The following is a 20,652-nucleotide window of genomic DNA, read 5'->3' as shown; positions in this document are numbered from 1 at the left end:
TATTTTTTTCCCCTGTGAGGGCAGGATGGGTGGGGATACTGAGCGCTCACGAAAGCGAGGCGAGGAGGAATCCCACAATACCAGGCGGGTTGTGAGCCCGGCGCTGCCGCTGTCTCTTTAATGCAAGAGGAAGCGATGCGGAGGGGTGGAAAATGGCAGAGTTGCAGATGTTACTAGAGGAGGAAATCCCTTCTGGCAAGCGGGCTTTGCTCGAGAGCTACCAGAACCTCACTCGAGTCGCCGACTACTGCGAAAACAACTACATCCAGGTGAGGGGCGGCTGTGGGGCGGGGTGGGGTGGGTGCGTGGGGCCGGAGCCGCCTCGGGGGCAGCTCCGCCGCTCCCCCGGATTTGCCTTTTCTTTCAACTTTAGCTGCCGAACAACCGGCTTTCCCCCCCCCCAGCCCGGCTCCGGAGGGGAAGGGAGGGGGTTTATTATATTATGTCAGTCCAGCTCGGAGGAGGAGGGTGTGTCTTTTTTTTTTTTTTAATATATTTTTTTCCTTCCTCCCCCTCTGTGTGTATTCCTTATGAGTCACATCCCGGAGACCTCCTTGGGCCGGGTGTGTGTGTGTTGGTGGGGGGGGGCGGCTTCTCCTTGCGGCCGGTCCGGAGCCGGCGCCTCGGGGGCTGCCCTCCCAGGGCGGCGGTTGGCGGCCGTTGGTGAGGCGGCCTCGCTCCATCCGCAGCGCCGCGGCCGAGCCGAGCCTGGCGGGCACCGAGCAACGCCGTCCTCACAGGGAATCAACGGCGGCGGCTCGTTCGGGCCGTGGGTCGCCGTCTTGTAGTGCCGCAACGCGGGGCTGGTCGCCGAAACGGGCGGCGTGTAGGAGCTGGGAGCGCCCGTGTGCGGGGACTGGCGGGCGGGCGTGATGTGGTGTTTCAAAATGGCAATCCGTGCCGCGATCCGACATCCTGGAGCTGCTGCTGCTGGAGGCTCCGGGGCTGCGGCGTGTCCACAGCGCCCGGCGTGGGCTTTTTCCGTGCATGGCCCGTGCTTCCTGCTCTTCCCTCACGGCTGATTTAGTGCAACTACCTCCAGCTTTTCTGTCATTATTATTATTATTTTTTGGTCAAGATTTGCAGCTCACGACTCTGAATGTGAGTCTGGGTATACAGCCATGCTAATGTGGATGTGGAACCGTCAGGAAATGTTCAAATCAAACCTCTTTTGGGAAAGAAAAATGGCAAGGGAAGGCAAATAATTTTCCCTTTACTAGAAGCACTGCTCGTGCAGTGAACTTGTTGAACCTAACAGTGGATTTACTCGTGTATTAGAGGCCCTGGCACTGCTGCCCAGAGAGCAGTGGGTGCCCCGTCCTGGATACACTCAAGCACTCAAGGCCGGGCTGGATGGAGCCCTGGGCAGCCCGAGCTGCTGGCTGGGAAGCAGCCCATGGCAGGGGTGGAACTGGGTAGTCTGTAAGGCCCCTTCCAACCAAAGCTATGCTAGGGTTACCTACAGTGAGCATTTAATACAGGTTATTCACATCTTTGTCATCTGCTGTTGCCAGTGAGCTGTCTTACTGCTTGTAGCAATGGAACAGTGAATCTGAAAATAAAGCTTTAACAACTCAGAGTGAATTTCTTTTTTTTTTTTTTTTATTTTTAGTGAGTTTGGCGCTTGGATTAAAACTGCACCAACAAGTCATATTTTGAGGCATTTTGTTATTTTTGGTATGTGAGGGAACATGAGTTAATGTGTATTTACTCTTCCGATTTGTTTGCTCCACCCAGAGAAAGCTGCTGATAGAAATGCTTCTATGAGGCGAGGTTCATTTGGTTTTACTCATGGGAAATATGACAAATACTTAAGTGTGGTAACCGCAGCACAAGTTTTGACCTGCCTGCTGCTGCTCCCGACTTGCTGCTGCTCCTGACTTTTTCCTCTGTGTCAGAAAGTTAGAGATGCTTCAGTCAGATTGCTGTTCAGGGCCATGGAACTTGTGAGTCTTAATGCAGACAAAGAAATAAACCGACACTTGGGGTAGTTACCTTCCATGCGCTTGGGGGTGGTGTGTTTTCATTTTATTTTTAAGTGTGGTAGCTGACTTTCACCTCGGGTACCAATGTAGGCTGCAGGGATTGCTGCAGCATGGTCTGTCTGCATACAGCTGTGTTTACCTCTTTGGAAGGAAGCTGACATTCTGAAGTTCCTAATGAGGACTTACGCAGTAGCTCTGAAAAACGTATGCCTGGCTATGTTGTGGATGTGTCACGCGTTTACTCAACTTGGTAAAAATGACAAATGTATTGATAAAACTACATTTACTGTCTTAGAGTGGTAAAGGCGGACTTTTTAATCAGCGCTTGGTGCCAAGCCATCTGCTCTCCAGTTGGAGCGCGGAGCAGATCGTGGTGGTGAGGCTGCGGGAGGATTAGGCAGCGTGACACAAGGTGCTGGGTTATGAGAATGGGGAGAGCATGTGTTTATATGGGATTGGAAAGGGGTGAGAAGAAAGAGGAAGAGGCTTAACACAAAATACAAGTGCTTGCATTTCATATAGTGGGACAGCTAACTACCAATCAATGCATCAGGGTGCATTTATTTAAATAATAATAATAATAGTCCAGAACAAAGAACGTGGGTATTGAGTGTTAAAAGAGTTCGGAAGTGGATGTGCATTGTAGCTTGGCCCGTAGCATGTAACTGTTTCACTCTGGTTAGCTTTGAATTTGAGCCATTTACTTTTTTTCTTCGGAAAAGTCTCTGTGCTCCTCAGTGGGGAAACTGTTCCTGTGTGTTACCACCTGTGCTGTGTTGTAGTGTGGGGGTGGAACAGGTGCCTGGATCACAGAATCACAGAATGACCCGGGTTGGAAGGGACCTCAAGGATCATGTAGCTCCAACCCCCCTGCCTGGCAGGGCCACCAAACATACACATTTACTAGATCAGGTTGCCCAGGGCCCCGTCCAACCTGGTCTTGAACACCTCCAAGGACGGGGCATCCACAACCTCCCTGGGCAGCCTGTTCCAGGGCCTAACCACTCTCCTAGTAAAGAACATCCTAACACCAACCTAAACCTTCCCTCTTTTAACTTAAAACCATTTCCCTGTGTTCTGCTATTATCACCGAGAGCTCCTACTAACAGCTGCTTATAACTGTAACGGTGCTCAGTATTTATTCGAAACTCTTGGTGTGCCCACCTTGACGCTGTTTATTCTATGTTCATATTAACAGGTAAGTTGTGTCATTTTGTCCCACCTCGAGATAATGCTGTATTCAAATTGCACGTGTAATTTTAGATTTGAAAACGTACAGATCATCTTTATTTCCATCAGTTAATGTGGGAATAATTCTAGTAATGTTCAGTCGCTCTGATTTTGTGAGGAGAAGCTCTCTTCAATGTTTCTAGAGATCCTTACATTAAAAAGGGGGAGAAGGGGGAAGACGAGAGGAGGGGGATTGTTGGAAGGAAGGGGAAAATACTCTTCACCTCAGTGTAACCTGCCTCCCTGATGGTGACTGTAGCTCTATGGGCAGAAAGCGTCCTTTTAGTAAAGCAATTAGGAAAGATGACAGATGACAGCATTTGGGGCTCTCAAGGTGAAAATCACTGTTGTTAGAAAAGTGGGAAGCAGTTTCTCACTAGGGCAAATTGTGAAGAAATCAGAATAGCAGGCAGTAACGCTGTGTGTCCTCCAGGCCTTGTGTGTTCTGGTTATCTAGAAGTTTTACTTGATAGAGGGGGAAAAGAATTCAGGAGAAGCAAAGCAAATAGGTTCTTAGGAAAGATATCCAGCGCTGCAGTAGAGTGACAGTCCTTGGGGGCACGAGGAGGAAAAGGGGACAGAAAAAGGGAAAGGAAACCAAACGTAGAAGGAAATGTAGTCATCCATTGAAGGAAGTTGTGATGTTACTAGTGGGGATTTTGCTCAGACTTGAAGGAAAAAAGCAATAAGTACATTACTGCATTTAATTTGCAGCTAGATTTAAAATGTGTTACGTTTCTGGTGAGAAGCTTTAGTGGCAAGTATGTGGGAGATTAGATTCTTATTTTCTTTTGTCAGAGACTTAGATTATCTTCGCAGTTTTAAAAACACGTTTTGAACGTTGGGTATTGAACTGGAAGGACGCTTTTCCTCCGTGTTTAACACAATATATTCAAGGAGACAAGTTGCATTTGTTAATTTTATTATTTATTTCTCTGTTTTCATTGCTGGTACCTTCAGAATGCTGCTCTGACTAATGATGGAGGTGCTTCTAAGAAGGCAGGCCTTTATAGTAACGTGGGGTGAGATCCAGAATGGGGGGAGCGGTAAAACTGACCTATAATGGAAACAAGCTTTCTTAGTTTTAATAGATAAATTTACTTGAATAGAAGTTGCAGCGCTTAATGTCTTCTGCAAATCCTCTTGTCTGCAAATAAGATCTGAGACCACTGCTTCAAGGGAGTGCAGAATGCTGAAAGCTGATGTGAAAATCACTGGTGAGGAATGCCTGAGGTGCTGCATTGTCAGTATCCTGACCAGTGTGATCAGCACCGGTACAGAAATACCGGGTGGAGTTGAAGTATTGGCAGTTCTCATCATGATTCTCCTGCTGAAAATATTAACTTCCAGAAAGAATCTCCAGTCACTTTCCAGGCTGAATGGAATTATTTTGTGTTTAATGAACTTTATTGAAATAGCTTAGGAGCTGTTAGAAATGACTCAAAACACCAACATCTCCAGTGTTACTTCCTTTTGAATAGTTTCATTTGACTGGTGTGTAGCACAGAGGCCTCGTCTGTAAAACTCCCCTTCCAGCTGCCTGTTACTGTTTAAATTGGTTATCTTGTGTACCCTTGTTTATGCATAGGCAGTTACATAGTTTCCATCAGTCTCTTCTGATGCACTGGGAAGATCCATTTGTAGTTTTTTGTGCCCTCAAATGCAGTTTTAATGCGACTGTGAGAACCTTTAAATGTACTGCTTGTGTAAATACTGATCTTAGTGGTCTCCAGTGAGTAGACTTAGCAGCTCTGGAAAATAAATTACGTGAAAGATCCTTTAAGGAAGTTAAGTGCCGTGTTGCCTAAATGTGTCTTTCTGTGTTGTCCTGTTATTTCCTTCTGTAGCTCCCAACTGGTGTGTGGTAACCGAGTGGTGAATTCGCAAGCTACCTTGGGTAAAGCAGGCAAAAGCAGAGAGATTCCAGTTTGGCTGCTATTACAGACAGTTGAAAGTCTCTTGGTAGAAAAATGTGTGTTGTGGAGGGGGAATGTTGCATGCAAGCTCCTCGAGCCCTGGTGTGATCTTCCAGTGTGCATTTAAGGATCCTTTCTGCTCAGCAGCTGGAGTGTTTGCGTTGTGTACGGCAGGTAGAGTATGTTGGAAAGGAAGTAACTTTTTTCCTTGGCGGCTCTTTTTCCTTAAAAGTTGCTGACTGATCTGACACTTGATTTTATTGCCTGGAGTATGGGACGTATGTAAGCTTAGCTCAGTACAAAACACTTCGCTCGGAATGTCTAATTCAGGAAATGACCTGCTTTAAAAGGATCAACTTCTTAAATTGTCACTAATACAAATCTTTTACATGCTGTGAGAACTTAGGTGCTTTTATGTTCATTGGTTATTTAGTTTGTATTGAGAGTAAATAAGTTTTGTTTCTTTTTATTCTGGTTTCACTGCTAAATTTGGAACTTCTTACAGAAAAAGTGAATTAAGCCGGTATGCTTTCTGTAACACCAGAATATGATTCAGTATTAGAGAGCTTGGGAGCAAAGAGATGGTATATGGGTGTGTCATCCACCATCCTTTGTAGATTGAAATTATGCTTTTTATATTGAAGCTAACATATTTTCTGAACTTTAAACATTGTTCCTTGTAAGGTTGTTTTATGCTGACAGCAGATGGTTAGTGAGAGGCACTGGTTGCTCTGTACACATTTGAGTTTTGTTCTTTAGCAATTTACTTACAGGTTAGTGGCTTTGGCTTATAACTGCACTGTGCCAGCATGTTGTCTCTGTCTTGGAAAATAGAGCCAAAATTGAAAGAAGCACTTGGACGACAGCACAACTTCATTGAATTGCCAAATGATTGCCCTGCTTATACAGGAAATGGATCCTAAAGCAGCGGCTGTTTTGTGTCCAGAAGAGGTGGTTGGTAGCAGACTGGCTTTTCCAAATTTGAAGTGTTTCCATTATTTTTGGTGTATTCAGTTTAAGAGGCCAATAAAATGTCAGCTGCTCTTCCTGCTCTGTTTCCCTTTGATATCTCAGCAGGTGATGATGGCACTGTGCTACCTCAAGTCAGGTGGAGTGGATTAGGTTAAGCTGTTACAGGTGCGTGCTGCACCTTGTGCAAGGGAAATGCTCCCTGCTCCCTTCCATTTGCTCGTGTATGGGAATGAAGAGGCTGCAGGTTGCTGTCAGTGTGCATTAAGTGTGATCTGTGCTCTTCATGCTGTACTCACTGTGCTGAGCATGTACAATTGTTGGAAAGAAGAAAATGTAAGAGGAACAATCTTCTGATACTTCTGTGTGCCTTAGGATATCTGGCAGCTTGATGTAGTCAGTAACTCATGGTAAAGAGAGAATAGGTGGGCCTCTAGGGTGGCTCATAAAAAGGAACACATATGAGGAAGAGTACAGGGGTAGGCTGTGCACAAATAGGAAGTGTTGCATCTTCTGAGGGCAAAGTTCCTTTTGGTATCTGTGCTCTGATCTAAGCCTAACAACAAAAAACGAACTGTGTCTTTGTTTAGTATTTTGAACTGTCTTAATTTCGCACAGAAGCATAAATGGAGTCACAGAGTTTATAACTGACTTGTGGGAGGTCGTGTAGGGACGTTCTGTCTGATTTGGAAACAGAACCCAATTCTTTGGAATCCTATCAATGTGCACAAGGGTTTCCCCTCCTCCCTCCTGATGGCCTCTGTTATACTACAGCACAGCAGTGCAGATTTCCATTTACATGGGGGCAATGTCCAGAGGGAGTGCAGTACGTTGCTTGTGAAAGCGTTCACTTGAAATTATCATTACATTCATTAGCAGCAGTTCCTGTAAAGACCTTAATGTATCTGTTCTTATAGGAATGCTTGGCACTAATTTTCAGTCTTGTAAACTCGTGTGCAGTTACACGGTGCTCACAGTGCAGTCTGTCTCATTGCTGGTGGCTATTGCTGTCTTGGCAGGGGCTCTAGATGATGTTGCTCTTCTTTCCCTTTAGTGAAAGCAGTCAGTGTTTGACAGCTCTGGTGTCTGAAATCTTATTTATCCGCAGAACAGCAGGGTGGTAGCTGTGCAGACATTGCCCTTACTGATGTAGCAAGGCATTCTAGAGGAATAAGGAGGCATCTTGATCTGTCTGTGCCTATGCTCAACCCTTAATTAGTAACTTGGAGTCAAAAGGGCCATCGTGTGGATTTTATTTCTTGTTACCCAGTAGGAAGTGACTGGTGGGCCCTCAGTTACTCAGTGCCCTGGCTTGTTTGTAATTACTGAGCAGGCTGACTGCAGAGTGCAGCTATCTTTTTCTCTTCAGCATTAGCAGTACAATGAAGCTGTTCCTTCCCTCTCACCTCCTCACCCTGAATCTGAGCACTTTGGTGGAGATGGCTCAGCTTGGTCACAAGAACCCTCCTTCTTCTCCACCCTGAAGTAAAGGGAAGTAACTGCTGAAACTGTGATAGTAGACACAGCCTTTTCATGGTTCCTCCCTTTTCCTGATCTCTCTGGTGAGGCAGCAGCTGCAGACAGACTTTGTCTTGTGTGTGCTGTGCAGGAAGACCTCTGCAGCTCAAAACTTCCACTGAGCCCTGGAGGCCAGAGGCAACGCTCAGTGCAGGACTGGTCATGGTGCGCTTCTGTAAGCGAGGTGGCATCTGAAGCGCCTTTCCTCCTACCAGCTCTTTACCATGCCCTTCTGGTTGTGCTGGAGAGGCTGTGGCTAATGCTTTATCTGCTTAGTGCTGGGTGGTGATGCTTCTTACAGGTGGGTTCTTTGAGGAGTCAGTTTATTACTGAAAGCAGAACTCTGAGCTTCCCCTAATGTTAGAGGGAATGCTTTCATTTATTTATTTATTTGTTTATCTTGAGTTAATAAGAATCTATGTGCCACCACTGCTACTTGAGCAGTGAACAACACCATTGGTAATGCCAACTGCTAATGCTGTTAACAGGAGCCCTGCAGAAATACTTTCTTGCAGAGTAGATTTGTTACTGAGATGCAGGTATTTCAGAAAGGGGGAGAGAGTGGAGAACCATTTGCTAGAGTTCAGTCTTTGAAATGTGAGGGTAGCATACTGAAAGTTAACTTGTGAACTTTAACAATCCGTATTTACATGAAATGAAATTGGTTCCCAACTGGCTGAACTAGTAAGAAACAAATTCGTTTTACTCTGAAAAAGACTGACCCTTTACACAGTGATTTCTCTTAACTAGATCTTATGTGAAGATAGCAGATGTGCCTTCCCTCCCTCTTCCTTCCTCCCTCTCCAAAAAGCTGCAACCAACCAACTACACACATTCTTCCTGCAGCAGAAGTTAGAGCAAGCGTGTCCCTTCCTGTGTGAGGAGGTTCTTATAGCACAGTGATGAGCTGTTGAAGGACTCGGGGAGAAGAGACTCGGATTCACTTTCCTAATTGTATCATAACTCCTGCGACAGATAGGAGTGAAATGTGGTGATGTTACTGCTTTTCTTAAGAAAAGCGTGAGGGCTTCCCAGTACTTGGATAGATGCCGATTAGACGTTTTTAGAATTGGACAAAATGTTCTTACGGGGTGGTCTTAAGGCTATAAATAGTTTGAAGAAAAAAATGCCGATTTTACTACGTGAATCGTAACAGTTCTTATATATGCTTTGGGGTTTAAAAAAAAAAGTGGTTCTGAATAATCACAGGTATGTATGTAGGCATATCAGGACTCCTTGAGAGTAGCCCTGCTGAGAAGGATTTACAGGGTCACGGTAGATGAAAAACATAACGTAAGCCAATAGTGTGTGCTTGCAGCCCAGAAGGCCAACAGTATCCTGGGTTTTATCAGAAGAGTGATGACAGTGGGGTGAAGGAGGTAATTGGCCCTCTCTGCTCTGCCCTTGTGAGATCTGGGCTGGAACAGTGTGTCTGGGTTTGGGGCCCTCAGCACAGATGTGGAGCTTTTGGAGCAGGTCCAGAGAATTGCCATGAAGATGATCAGAGGGCTGGAGCACCTCTCCTGTGAAGACAGGCTGAAGGAGCTGGACTTGTTTGGCCTGGAAAAGAGAAGGCTGCCAGGAGGCCTGATTACAGCTTTCCAATATTTAAAGGGAGATTATAAATATAAGGAAATCAACTTTTTACACATGTAGATAGTGATAGGATGAGGGGAAATGGTTTTAAATTAAAGGAAGGGTGATGAAGATTAATGTCAGGTGGAGGTTTTTCACTGAGAAAGAGGTGAAGTAGTGGAACAGGCTGCCCAGAGAGGTTATGGGTGCCCCATCCCTGGAGGTGTTCAAGGCCAGGCTGGATGCGGCCTGGTCTAGGTGTTGATCAAGTGGTTTGCAGCTCTGCCTGTGGCATGGGGGTTGGAACTGGATCATCCTTGAGGTCCCTTCCGACCCAAGTGATTTTTATTACTCTTGGCTAGTTTTATGCCGGTGTTTCATATGAGACTGAGCTTTATTCTCCTAAACTTTATCAGGCAACTGTTCAGGTTTTTTTTTTTTTTTTTTTTTTTTGCGTGTTGTTGTTCTTCTGAGCTATTCTTTCTCCAGATGCATATCTTCTCTTTACTCCTCTGATCTGTGTTATACTGGGGGAGCCAGCAAATCTTCCAGCCGGTATTTGTCCTGCAGCACTCACTATCAGTTGAGCATCTCACTTGGCTTTATTATAGGAGGTGTACTTCAAATTAATGCTTAAACTGTGGTTCCAGTGAAGCAATTCCATGTTTTCTGGAGCCTAAGATAAGAAAGTGCCTGGGTAAAACAGACAAGAGAACAAAGTGTCCAGGCAGTTGCATCAGACCACTGCAATAATGTCTGCGTAGTTGCCATGGATTGTCTTTTCACATTCCTACAGCAAATACAGTTGTCACTAGTAACTTTTAGGGACATAATAGTGAGCAACATTGCTCTTTCCAGGTGCTTCTCATGGGCTGTGATTATAATCTGAATTTACTGATTTTTCTCTACTCATTTGAAGACTCTTGTCAGTTTGCTGCAGGTCTTTTCATAGGCCTGTTGCTTCACTTTTCTCCTCATGCCAAATACTGTGGACTGTATATTTTTAAATTTTTGTATTTTATTATAATAAAGTTTTATATTATTATGTTTTGCTGTCATTGTAGCTTCAGCCTCTGAAACAGTTGGAGGGCCCAAAAGAAATTACCTTGTTGACTTTGTCTTTTTTCAGCTCTCATCTGAAAACTGTTTCTACCACGTCTATATCTTGTAATTAATCTCTCTATTATTTAATTGCATATTTTACTGCATTGCAGTTTAAATTATGCAGCTATTTTTCATGATGCCTTTCGGACAGCTTCCAGTGGCATGGGTTTGAATAGCAGCTCGTCACATAAAGCTGCAGCTACTGAAGGCATTTATATACATTTCTCTTTTAGATTGTCCTTATTGGCCCAGAGTTGGGATTAAGGCCTTCACTGTGAAGTGGTGTGTAACCACCTGGGAATGACAGGATGAGCGGGGTACAGAGAAACAGAAGGCAGCTTAGGGAGGTGCTGTGTGCACTGAGTCTTACGTGTTTCTGTCTATTAGCAAACCTTTTAAGAGGCCTCTTGAATATCTGCTGCCAAGTCTGTCATTGGTAAGAAATCTGTCTTGTTTAAGAAGCTGGTCTTTTTATTAATATGAGACTGAAGGGTGGAAAAGGGTTGATAAAACCTTCATTTGGGGGGCTTTGAATCTCTTAACGGTGAGGGTAAGGTGGTCATATCAGGAGAAAGGGTGCTCTTAATGTATGCTGGTGGATATGTACTGGCAAAGCAGAGTTGGACCTAATCCTGAAGAGTTTATATAAAAACGATTACAGCCTCCAGGGTTCCCCTGTGAGTCCTTGTGGCGGGTGGCTTGGACGGTGCTTCAACCAAGGTCCAGGGAGCACCAGACTAACAAATAGACAGATGATGGATTAATGCACTTATGTTGGCAAGACCCTTGGAGACCTGGCTGGAAACTGTTCGGCCTTTGATTTGCTGGCTGACTTACGGGACTTCTGAATCTCTGGGAGGAGCTATTGTTTCTGTGATGCAAACTCCTGGCCTTAGCTGTATTAGATAAAAATGTGACTGCTTTAGAAGCACTTGGCTCTGAAAGGGCTCTCTTCAAATACTGTGGGTGTGTTTCCTGCTGCAGCATACAGTATGTTCTCTCAGCGCTGAAGTGATCTGGTTGCTGCAGTAATCCTAAGACTTGTTGGGGGCTATGCAAGTACACGCTGTCTTAAATGGCAACGGATTCCTTCTATCTAATTTCTGAGATGTCTTTAACTTTGTGTGCTGGAAAAATGTATTCTTGCCATAAAATTAATTGAAGCTTGGGCTCATACAATGCTTCTTGCTTTGTAAGAAGCCTTGTATTGCTTGAATAGTGGGGCTGTGTCATTTCTAAATGTGTATTTCATTCCTCTTTGGCAATCTGTCCTTTAAACTGATGGAGAAGAATAAGAATCAATGGAAAGCTTTCTAGCATGTATTTCCTCTTTGGAAACCTGTGCATGAACAAGAGATGTAAAATGAGCTCCTGTCTATCCATATTGACTATTCAGAGTCTGAGGGAGATGTTTGTTGTATTTGTGAGGAGGTTGGAAACTGGGGAGGGTGGCCAAGTACATGTGTACGTGGTATCTAAGGGTTGATTGAAGTGAGCTGTTACTGCTTCTCAGAGAGAAGCTGCTGGTTTTGGTGCTGAATATGGAAGCAGGTGGGAGGGGGGTGATTCAAGCATGTTGTAGAAAAGGCTTTAAGAGTTAATGAAGAATAATCTATGTTGAATATTAAGTATAAAATAGGGGAAATGATCTGAAGGGCTGTTGAAAAGCGAGTTGAGGGCCATAAGCAGCTCTGCAAATTTCTTATAGGAGTAAAAGCAAAAGAGTTATTGGGATGTGTATGTAACCCCACCGCTGTGTGCCCATGTTCAGTCACTTTGTCATGTGAGTATAATAGAAGGACAACATTAAAAGCAAATACTGTTGCTAATTGCTTGCAATCAGCCTCTGACAGCTTGAGGGTTAGCTTTACTTTTTTTCCCCAGATTGCAGTAAGGGGTTACTGCAGCACCGGTGGGAGTGGGGGAGTATGAGCTGAAGAAGGTACTTAGTGGCTGTATAACATCCTGCGAGGCCTGGGGGAAATGAGTGTGGGGAAGGCTGTGAGTCATGCTTGTCAGTCTCATAAAGCAGGAGGCTTTTTAAAATAGGCCTTGGAGGGGAAGAGGTGTTTAATGGAGCAGTTATGAAGGAGTTATGCAAATAGAGAACATAAATAATGAGCAAAAGATACTCAGTTCTTTGCCTCCTCAGAAAAGGAATAAATGCCAACCAACCACTGCTAAAAGTTGAGAAAAATGCATAGTTTTTGAATGTGATGAGTACAGAACTCCGGCCATTCAGTCTGATAAGAAAATTCTCTTTTTGTGATTAGGAACACAAATTTTTGTAGCCATTGAACAGCAAAGTGTTTTTCAATTTCCCTTTAAAGAATGACAAATTTAGAAACTGAAAGGCAGCTTTTCTTCTAACACCTGGTTGGGAATATAGGTAGTACAAAGATTAGCCTTGCTGTAGATGTATCTTTGCTTTGGATGTATCTTCAGTGCTTTGGCCTGTATACTTATAAGTCTTTCCTCTTCTGTCCTCTTATAAGAGGATAGAAGAATATGAAGAATAAGAAGAAGATATGTGGGATTATATTTGCATGTAAATACTGAAATTCTTTGGTAAAATTGAAAGCACGTCTATAGGGTGTTTCTCTTTTGCTACTGATGCAGTCTATGTGGTTTTTCGTTTGTTTTGTTTGTTTGTTTTTACATTAGTCAGTTTCAAACAGGATCATGTCATTGGAATATCCTGAGTTGGAAGGGACGCACAAGGGTCATTGAGTCCAACTCCCATCTCCACGTAGGGTCACCCAAGTTTCACACACGCTCTCTGGGAGCAGTGTCCAAACACTCATTGAACTCCAGCACTCAGGGCTATGCCCACAGCCCTGTGCAGCCCGTTCCATGCCTGCTGCCCTCTGGTGCAGAACTATCCCCTGACCCCCAGCTGCCCCTCCCCTGGCACAGCTCCATGCCGTTCCCTTGGGCCCTGTCGCTGTCACACAGAGCAGAGCTCAGCGCTGCCCCTCAGCTTCTCTGCTCTGGGCTGAGCCCACCCAGGCACCTCAGGTGCTCCTCTCACATCTTGTTCTCCATACTCTTCACCATCTTTGTAGCATTTGTGATCTTCAAGCTGGCCTGGGATGTAGCTTACTTCTGGAAGCATCTGCTAGAAGGCTCGGTCAGCCCTGGAATGCAAATATTCACAGAAAGAACATAAAGAGCACTGAGGACAGTGTCACCTTGCACGTGACACAGAATGAGGATTGTAAGGTAGCTCAGCACATCAGACTTTGATAGACTGTCCTATGCTGTTGTGTTACTGGACTCAACAACCACCCTAATCCATCTGTGAAGAACAGGTCTGAGTTTATACTCAGGATTACTCATCTGCCTTTTTTCCAGGCATCCTGTAAATATTCTCCTTCAGACACTGCGCCAGCACAATTCCCTCTGCTGTACATATATCTATAACTTTTAATTTGTCATTATGTATAAATATATTTCCTACTGAACAGCTTGCTTTCTGTCTTCTGTTGGTTTCTCCAAGTTTTACATGTTGCTGTGTTTGGGGATGGCTGTATTTGTTTTTACTACTTACTGGCCTATTCGCTTCTTTCTTTGCAAAGAAGTAGTGGTGCATTACTTACCTCCCACTCCTCTCTTTCTCTTTGCTCTTCTCCTTTTTCCTGAACCATCTGTTGTGGTTTGTTATTTTTTTGTGGAGCTGATTTCCCACTTGCTTCAACTGAAACAATCCATTGCTGAAATAAGCTGAAGTTTGTAATGTTTCTGAATGCTGTTGCTAACCTTAGGCTTGAATTTTAATATTATGAGAAGTAATTCTTCAAAGAGAGGCTGGATGCAATGTGCTTACTGGCACTGTCAGATAGAAAGCATACGGTTAGGCTGAGGCTGCACAGAAGTCTAAGCAATATTTGTAACTCTGTTATTTTTCTCTGCTTCCATGACAGTTCTTGTTTGAGAATAAAACAAAAATTATAAAAAAAAATTGCTTCCGATTGCAGTTTATTTTATTAGCATGAGGTCTCTGTTGAGCTTGTAGTAAATTGGAGAGCAGTTGTTACTGATTAGGGTCTCCTTTTTTGTTGTTTGTTTCTTTTCCTGAACCTCCAAAATATACTGAATCTCTTGGTTTTGGCCCTACTTCTAAATATCTCTTCAAGAAAAGAGAAGCAGTTTCTTGGGGAGTGGAGGTAGATGTTGGAATATATGAAGACATCTGTAGGCCACAAAACAAAATGAATCTTGATCATAGATAGAGATAGAAATGTTATTTTCTATGTTTTTCAGGCTGAAAAAGACTTAAATGAGCATGGTTCAAAGTATTCAAAGAGGATTTCACTCTGTGATGATCATTGCTTTCTTGTTTTAAAAATATTGTGATAACTGGGAACTGGTTTAACAGCAGCTGCCCATGTTTTAGGTTTAGAGGCTGTGTGACAACAGTGACTCTTCAGCATACCAGTTCTCCTTGAATTAGGGGGACTTTTGCAGTCACTATTTGAAGGTCTGACTGGTCCTCAGCTCTGTTTCAGTGTATTGAGATTCTTCCTGGAGCTGACCAGGGCAGAGTGTAGCTGAGAGCCTGCTTGCTTTTGCTGCCCACTCTTCTGCAGATGCTGGTATTTGGTTCGTGGCTCTCTCTCAAATAGCACTTGGGGTTGCGCTGTTGTATGGGTTGAGAGTGTGTTGACATTATCTGTGATACCTGAACTGAGTGAGTTGATGCTGTCATTTGATCCTTCATGCTAAATCTTATTGTCCTAACCTTGCTTGCTCAATTCTGTCTGGTTTGCTTCCCGCTCAGATTGTTCGTTCCGTTTAGGTTCTGTGTCGCTACCACTGTTACTACAAGTATGATGCTAAGGTAACTATTAAATACTGAAGGGTCTCCCTCCTTTTCCTAAAAATAAATAAATGTTTTAAAAATTGCTTCTGGAGTATCTGTAGTTCCCTCTGGGTTTCTGGCTTGCTGGTGAGCTTGTCCTTGCTAGATGACCTAAAACTTGTGGGTGGATACTGGCACTTAAGCAAAGTAAACAGCCATTTTAATTTCAAGCCCCATTACAACCAGAAAACAAAGGATCAATATTTGAGAGACAGTCTATAAGGAAACAAATGGAACATGAGTTCTTTAATTCCCTATTATCTGTTGCCTAGCGTACTGGAATAATCATTTGTACCATAGTCTTGGGTAGCTTCCTGACCCTTAAAGAGGAAAGATCTCTTTGGAAGCACCATGGGCTTTTCTTCCAGGCTGATGGTGGCATTCGGTGGTTGGAGCTGTGGCTCATGGATTTCTCTGTCAGGGACAGCTTGGTCAGCTCCATAGGGATTAGTGTGTGCAATGGCATTATGTCATAGGGCAAGTTGTAGGCACTGCAAGGAAGTCAGGAGCATAATCTTGAAACAACTGTAAGCACTAATGCTGTATAGTGCTTTACAGGAATGGAAGATGTGGTTTTTGCCCTGGCTTGTGTGGTCTGTATCATGTAAAACAAGATGAGACCCAGTAGACCGAATTTGTTAATTTTGCTGCATATGTGATCTCGAAGCATTACTGAGTGCTCAAGGGTTGTGTGACAATGACACATGGGCACGCTTACTTCTGTTGCTTTGGTTCACTGTTGCATGCTGGTTTCGTTGTATACACAGATGCTAACAACTGAAATATTAACAATATGCTTTGCCAACGTGTATGTTTACTATGACATCCTTATTGGATTTGGCAGGAGAACTGAGAGCTATGCTTTAAACACTATAGAGATTTTTCTTTTTTCCTTTTTTAAAATAAGGAGTAGTTCAGACCACAGCTGACATGAACAGTATTTCTCCATTGGGCAGAGAACGCTGCTAACAGAGCAGCTGGCACAGATCTTCCTAGGCTCCATCTGCCAGAGCCGGCATGGCTTTGGAAATCGCTCTCCCATTGGGTAGTTCAGTTTCTTGCTATAATGTTCACAGCCTGGATTAAAATGGAATTTCTAAGTTTATTTATTTATTTTAAGTTATTTACTGTAAAATAGATTTATTTTTCTTTTAGTTTGTTTTCTTTTTGTAGGCTATTTCTGCCCTTGTTTACAGACCTAATAAGGTCTGTGGCAGGGTACTGTGAATGCCACATCTTGCAGGCTTGTCTTTTTTTAAAGCAAAATCACAGATGACATTAAGGCAGTTATTGGAAGCTTAATCTCAAAGACCCTGTTCTGTGCCTAGTGCACAGGTCAGAATGGGCTGGAATCAGATAACATGTCTGTGTACCTGAGAAGAGTGAACACTTTAAGTGTTGGTGTGCATGTTGTAATCATCACATATATTCACATGTTATCAAGACTCAAAAGTTTGGACTGCTGTGGTGTATACATGTGTATGTCTAATATACGTGTACCCCTCAGACTCTCTCCTTTGGAAAGGACATCTCTGCTTGTGGAAAAAATCATTCTGTCTTCCACAAAATGGTAGTAATTTGGAAATGGACTCTCTTCTTTTTACAGTTAATCAAGTGAATGATGAGCAACTTTCAACTAAAAGATCTGCAGGACTAAGGCAGATTGGCTGAATTGGTTTCGGTCCATAGAAATGCTAATTTGCTATCAAGACTATTCAGGACAGGTCGGGGGAATATTATTGATGGAAATGAAGGATTTGTTTCTAGCTGAATTGTCCAGCATACACAGGATTTGGGGGAAGGGCCTGTCTGAAACAGAGCTTGTGAGTTACAGGCAGCGATAGGTAGGCAGTCCTGTGTGTTTGTCACACTGCAATAATTTGATCCCTGTATTTCTCTTTAGCTGACTAATCAATGATTTTTGTCAAGAGAGTATTTCTAAGAAGAACAGACTGAAATCCTGCTTGTGTGTTGGTTGCTGGTGGGGGTGATCACCTCATTGTCTGGTGCCTTGAGTGAATGCCAGCTTTGTTGTGCAAGGTGTTTACCTGGGGAGGAGAGATTCAAGTTCTACCAGTTCCCCTGTGTTTGGGATTGCTGAGTTCCTGCATCCTATCCTGAAGAAACTTGGATTAAATACTGTATAAACCACTGGGTATTTTTTTGTTGGTGTTGGGGTAAGTTGAGAGGATTTGAACTGTAGTTGTTGCTCTGTCTTTAGGGAGGTTTTCTGACTCAACAGTTAGGAAAAATGATTTTTTTTTACTGTGTGAACTTGAAAAGCATTTCATCACCCTGGTTTTAATTTTGGGGTTACTGTAGCGTGAGGTATCTTAGATTTAAGAACAGCTCTGAATGGTTAGGTGAGCTTCTGTGCCTCCTTCATGCTCCTGGAACAGCCAGTTATTTCAGTGGCTGAGCTCCCGTACTCCTGCTCCACGCTGTGTAGGCAGAGGTGTGCTGCACAGGCTGTTTCTTTCTTGCTCTCACTGTCAGCGCAAGGAATGACTGCCAGTCCCCTGGAGAGGCCTTGGATGGGAGATGGACATGGGCAGTGACTGCAGTGTGTTGCTATTAATAGCTCACAACATATTGGGATCTAAAATCCCGAGTTTTCAGTGCCTCACAGAAATTCAGAAATGGTAGTAATGTACAACAAGGCTGCAAGTTATGACAAGTGACTGTAGTAAAGAGCTTACATATTTTTCTACTGCCTGTATTTTATTAGCAGTTTCAATGTGAACTAGTACTGCCGTTTGCATTGTGGGTTGTTAATTGAGATCCACCCGTGCTCTGGAACAGGTGTGGTTTTGCCTTTAGTTCTCCTTTGTGTGGCCATTGGGCTTGCTGTGTTGTTTTCAGACGGTGCTTGTACCGAGCACAGTCCTGCTCCTTGTCCTCACGTAAATGGGTTCTTGTAAAACTTCCCACAGTTGTTTACTGATGATAGCAATGATATGAAGAGCAACATAGGTTGTTCCAGTCAGTGGAATACTGAAGATGGCTGCTCTGGGGATTATTCTGTTGAAGACAGACAGCAGATGAAGTGTGCTGGTGACCCCCTGGAGTCTTAACTGTGGTGTTCTAGGATGTCTTGTAACAATGTGTTGAGCAAAGCTTACATTTCTGAACCAAGTCTCCAGATGACTTGCTTTGTTTTTTGATGAACAGTGTAACTTTTAGGCAGGCAAACACTGGGCCTAGTTATGCTAGGATCTGTGGATGCTGAGAAATAGGGTGTTGTCCCCTTGAGGTAATCTCAGACTGCTGTATTGGAGAGAGAATTCCTTCAGTGAGGTTGCTGCATGGCATGAGTGTGGTAAGCCTGTTCTAGGAGGCACTTGACACACCCAGTTCCTACTCTGTTCCTTCTCTGGCCGATGCATGTCAGGAGTGTAAGCAACTCTCATTTGTAAATTTTAAGGCCTTAGTCTCGGCTGCTGCTCTGGAATGATGTGTAACCCTGAAGGCTGTACCTGTGATGAGAGAAACCCTGAATGCTCCCTGGTGAGCAGCTGCCAGTAATAACCACAGTGAGTTCAGATTTCTTTGGATGGCTTCCAGGTAAGTAGTTGGTTACTGGAGGTTCTTTGGAGCATCTAAACTTGTGGCATCTGTAGCTGTGACTTACCTGTTAGAGTTTCTTCTCTTGCTGATGTAGTTAGCTGTCAGTAACATCTAAAGGGTCCACCACAGTGCAGTTTGTTAGAATGGTTTGTAAACAACCTCCCAGAGCTATGAGCAAGAGGGAACCTGTATTCATGGACCACCTCCTTATTTCAGTAGGCAGCACCTCAGTATTTTACAGTGACCTCTGGATTAACAGTCGGTAATAGTCAATTTAAATTAGGCTTCTGGCTCAGTGTAGATAAACATTATCTAGTGCATGTGGCATACTGAAATCTTTGAGACACATTACTGCAGCTTGAATGCAGAATATTTGCTCTAAGCTGAACATATGTTGTGAATGGTTTAGAAATGTGTGGACCTTTTGCCAACAGTAGTCAAAAGTTTGTAGGAAAAAAAAAAAAGCCCTTAAGACTGTAGTTCAGCTTTGGGTTATTAAAGGCTTTATCGAATCAGTGGAGTGGCAACATCAGGTTCATAGATGCTTCCGGAATATCTGTGTAACATGACAAGCTCTTGTTTTAGGTAGGCTTATAAGTAATGTTGCCTTCTGGGTGGGGAAGGCACTTTTCAGAAGTATTGGGAGGTTAAGTACTGATAACAGGGAGTCTCCAAGTCAGTTCCCTGATATGTGGTTTCACCACTCTGTAAGCAGATGTCTAGAAGACTGCAAAAATGACATGCTGGAGGTTACAGCTTACTTAAGCTAAAAGTTTTGGCTGATTGTTTTTAATGAAAGTTCATTCTAGGTTTTGTCAAGATCAAAACTCAGAGCTAAAGTGAAAGGACCTTTGTGAAATGAATCAGGATTTAGAAACCAATCATAGGATCTCATAGCAGTAGGGGGAAGTTTGCACTCTGTAAACTTGAGAGAAATGACAACATGAACAAAAGAGAATGTAAATGGGTATATTGATGATCACTGAATGGTGCAGTTTCATTCTGTGAATGCTGATATGCGACAGAGCCTGCTAAGTCCTCGTGGCAACTGATTATAGTAATCCTAATTTCCTCTTTAATCGGTTGATGAAAGGTAGGAGACGCTTCTTAAATGAAGACAGCCAAGATGCAAAACTGAGCAGTTATTCCATGCTTGCTTTGAAGCAAAAGTAAACGTACTGCTGCACTGAATTCATTAAAGGCATTCTGAGCAATAACAGCAAAGGCACAGAAAAGTGACTGCAGATCTGTTCCTCTAGCTTGGTTGCAGAGAGTGATCAGGCCCTTGAACAGAATGCCAACATCTGAAAGGTGTCGGGTGCTGAATAATTAACAGCTCTGTTTAGCTTAGTGATTATTGGACAGCTTTAGGGCAGTGCTCTATTAGTACTTTATCATGGGTGAAATTTTTTTTTATAATTGATGTTGCACATAATCCAGCCATTTGAGAAAAAAACATGGAACAGCATACGCTGCGTGCTCAGGAGGCAAACTTAATTAATTTCTAGCAGGGCAGCTTGTCACAGTGTGTGACCTGATGAGCTGCTTTCCGACCTTTGTCAAATGGACCCTGGTCCTTGCTTTCTTACAGGGAATTTCAAGCACAGAAAATAGGATGGAAGTGGGGAAAAGGGAAAGCGGGGTGGAGAAAACGTAATAAGGGTATGGACCAGCATGCGAATGCCTGCCTTCTGAAGGTGCTTTGCAGTGTGAGCTGATGTGATTTTGGAGGAAGCTGGTACATGTAGCTGAGTGCTGTAGGAACTAGAAAATGGTGGGAATTAGCTGAGTGAGAAAGCAGGGAGGGCAGATGGCTCGTCCGCTGCACAGACACTGTATTGCGGATGTGCCTGTGTGGGTGTTGTTCTGGAGGGGGTGTGGGAAATTGGCTGATGGTGCAACTGGTTGCTGAGTGATGGACTGATTC

General features: G+C 43.7%; 1 protein-coding gene across 22 annotated transcripts in view; it reads left to right on the top strand.

Annotated features, from left to right (window-relative positions):
- The first annotated feature begins 76 nt into the window (after nt 1-76).
- Nucleotides 77-20,652, top strand: part of ABI1 (abl interactor 1) — a 77,012-nt gene continuing 56,436 nt past the window's right edge. For all 22 annotated transcript variants that reach the window (XM_015853256.3, XM_085538773.1, XM_085538769.1 and 19 more), the window contains exon 1: nt 77-269. In XM_015853256.3, coding sequence (XP_015708742.1) covers nt 153-269 — 117 coding nt within the window. In that variant the 5' untranslated portion in view covers nt 77-152. The remainder of the gene's footprint in view (nt 270-20,652) is intronic.

The sequence above is a fragment of the Coturnix japonica genome, chromosome 2 (genome assembly GCF_054131305.1).
Source record: "Coturnix japonica strain WE chromosome 2, WE-NBRP24, whole genome shotgun sequence".
In the NCBI taxonomy this organism is placed as follows: domain Eukaryota; kingdom Metazoa; phylum Chordata; class Aves; order Galliformes; family Phasianidae; genus Coturnix; species Coturnix japonica.
Note: the sequence above shows the minus strand (reverse complement) of the source record. Positions and strands in the feature narration are given on the sequence as shown.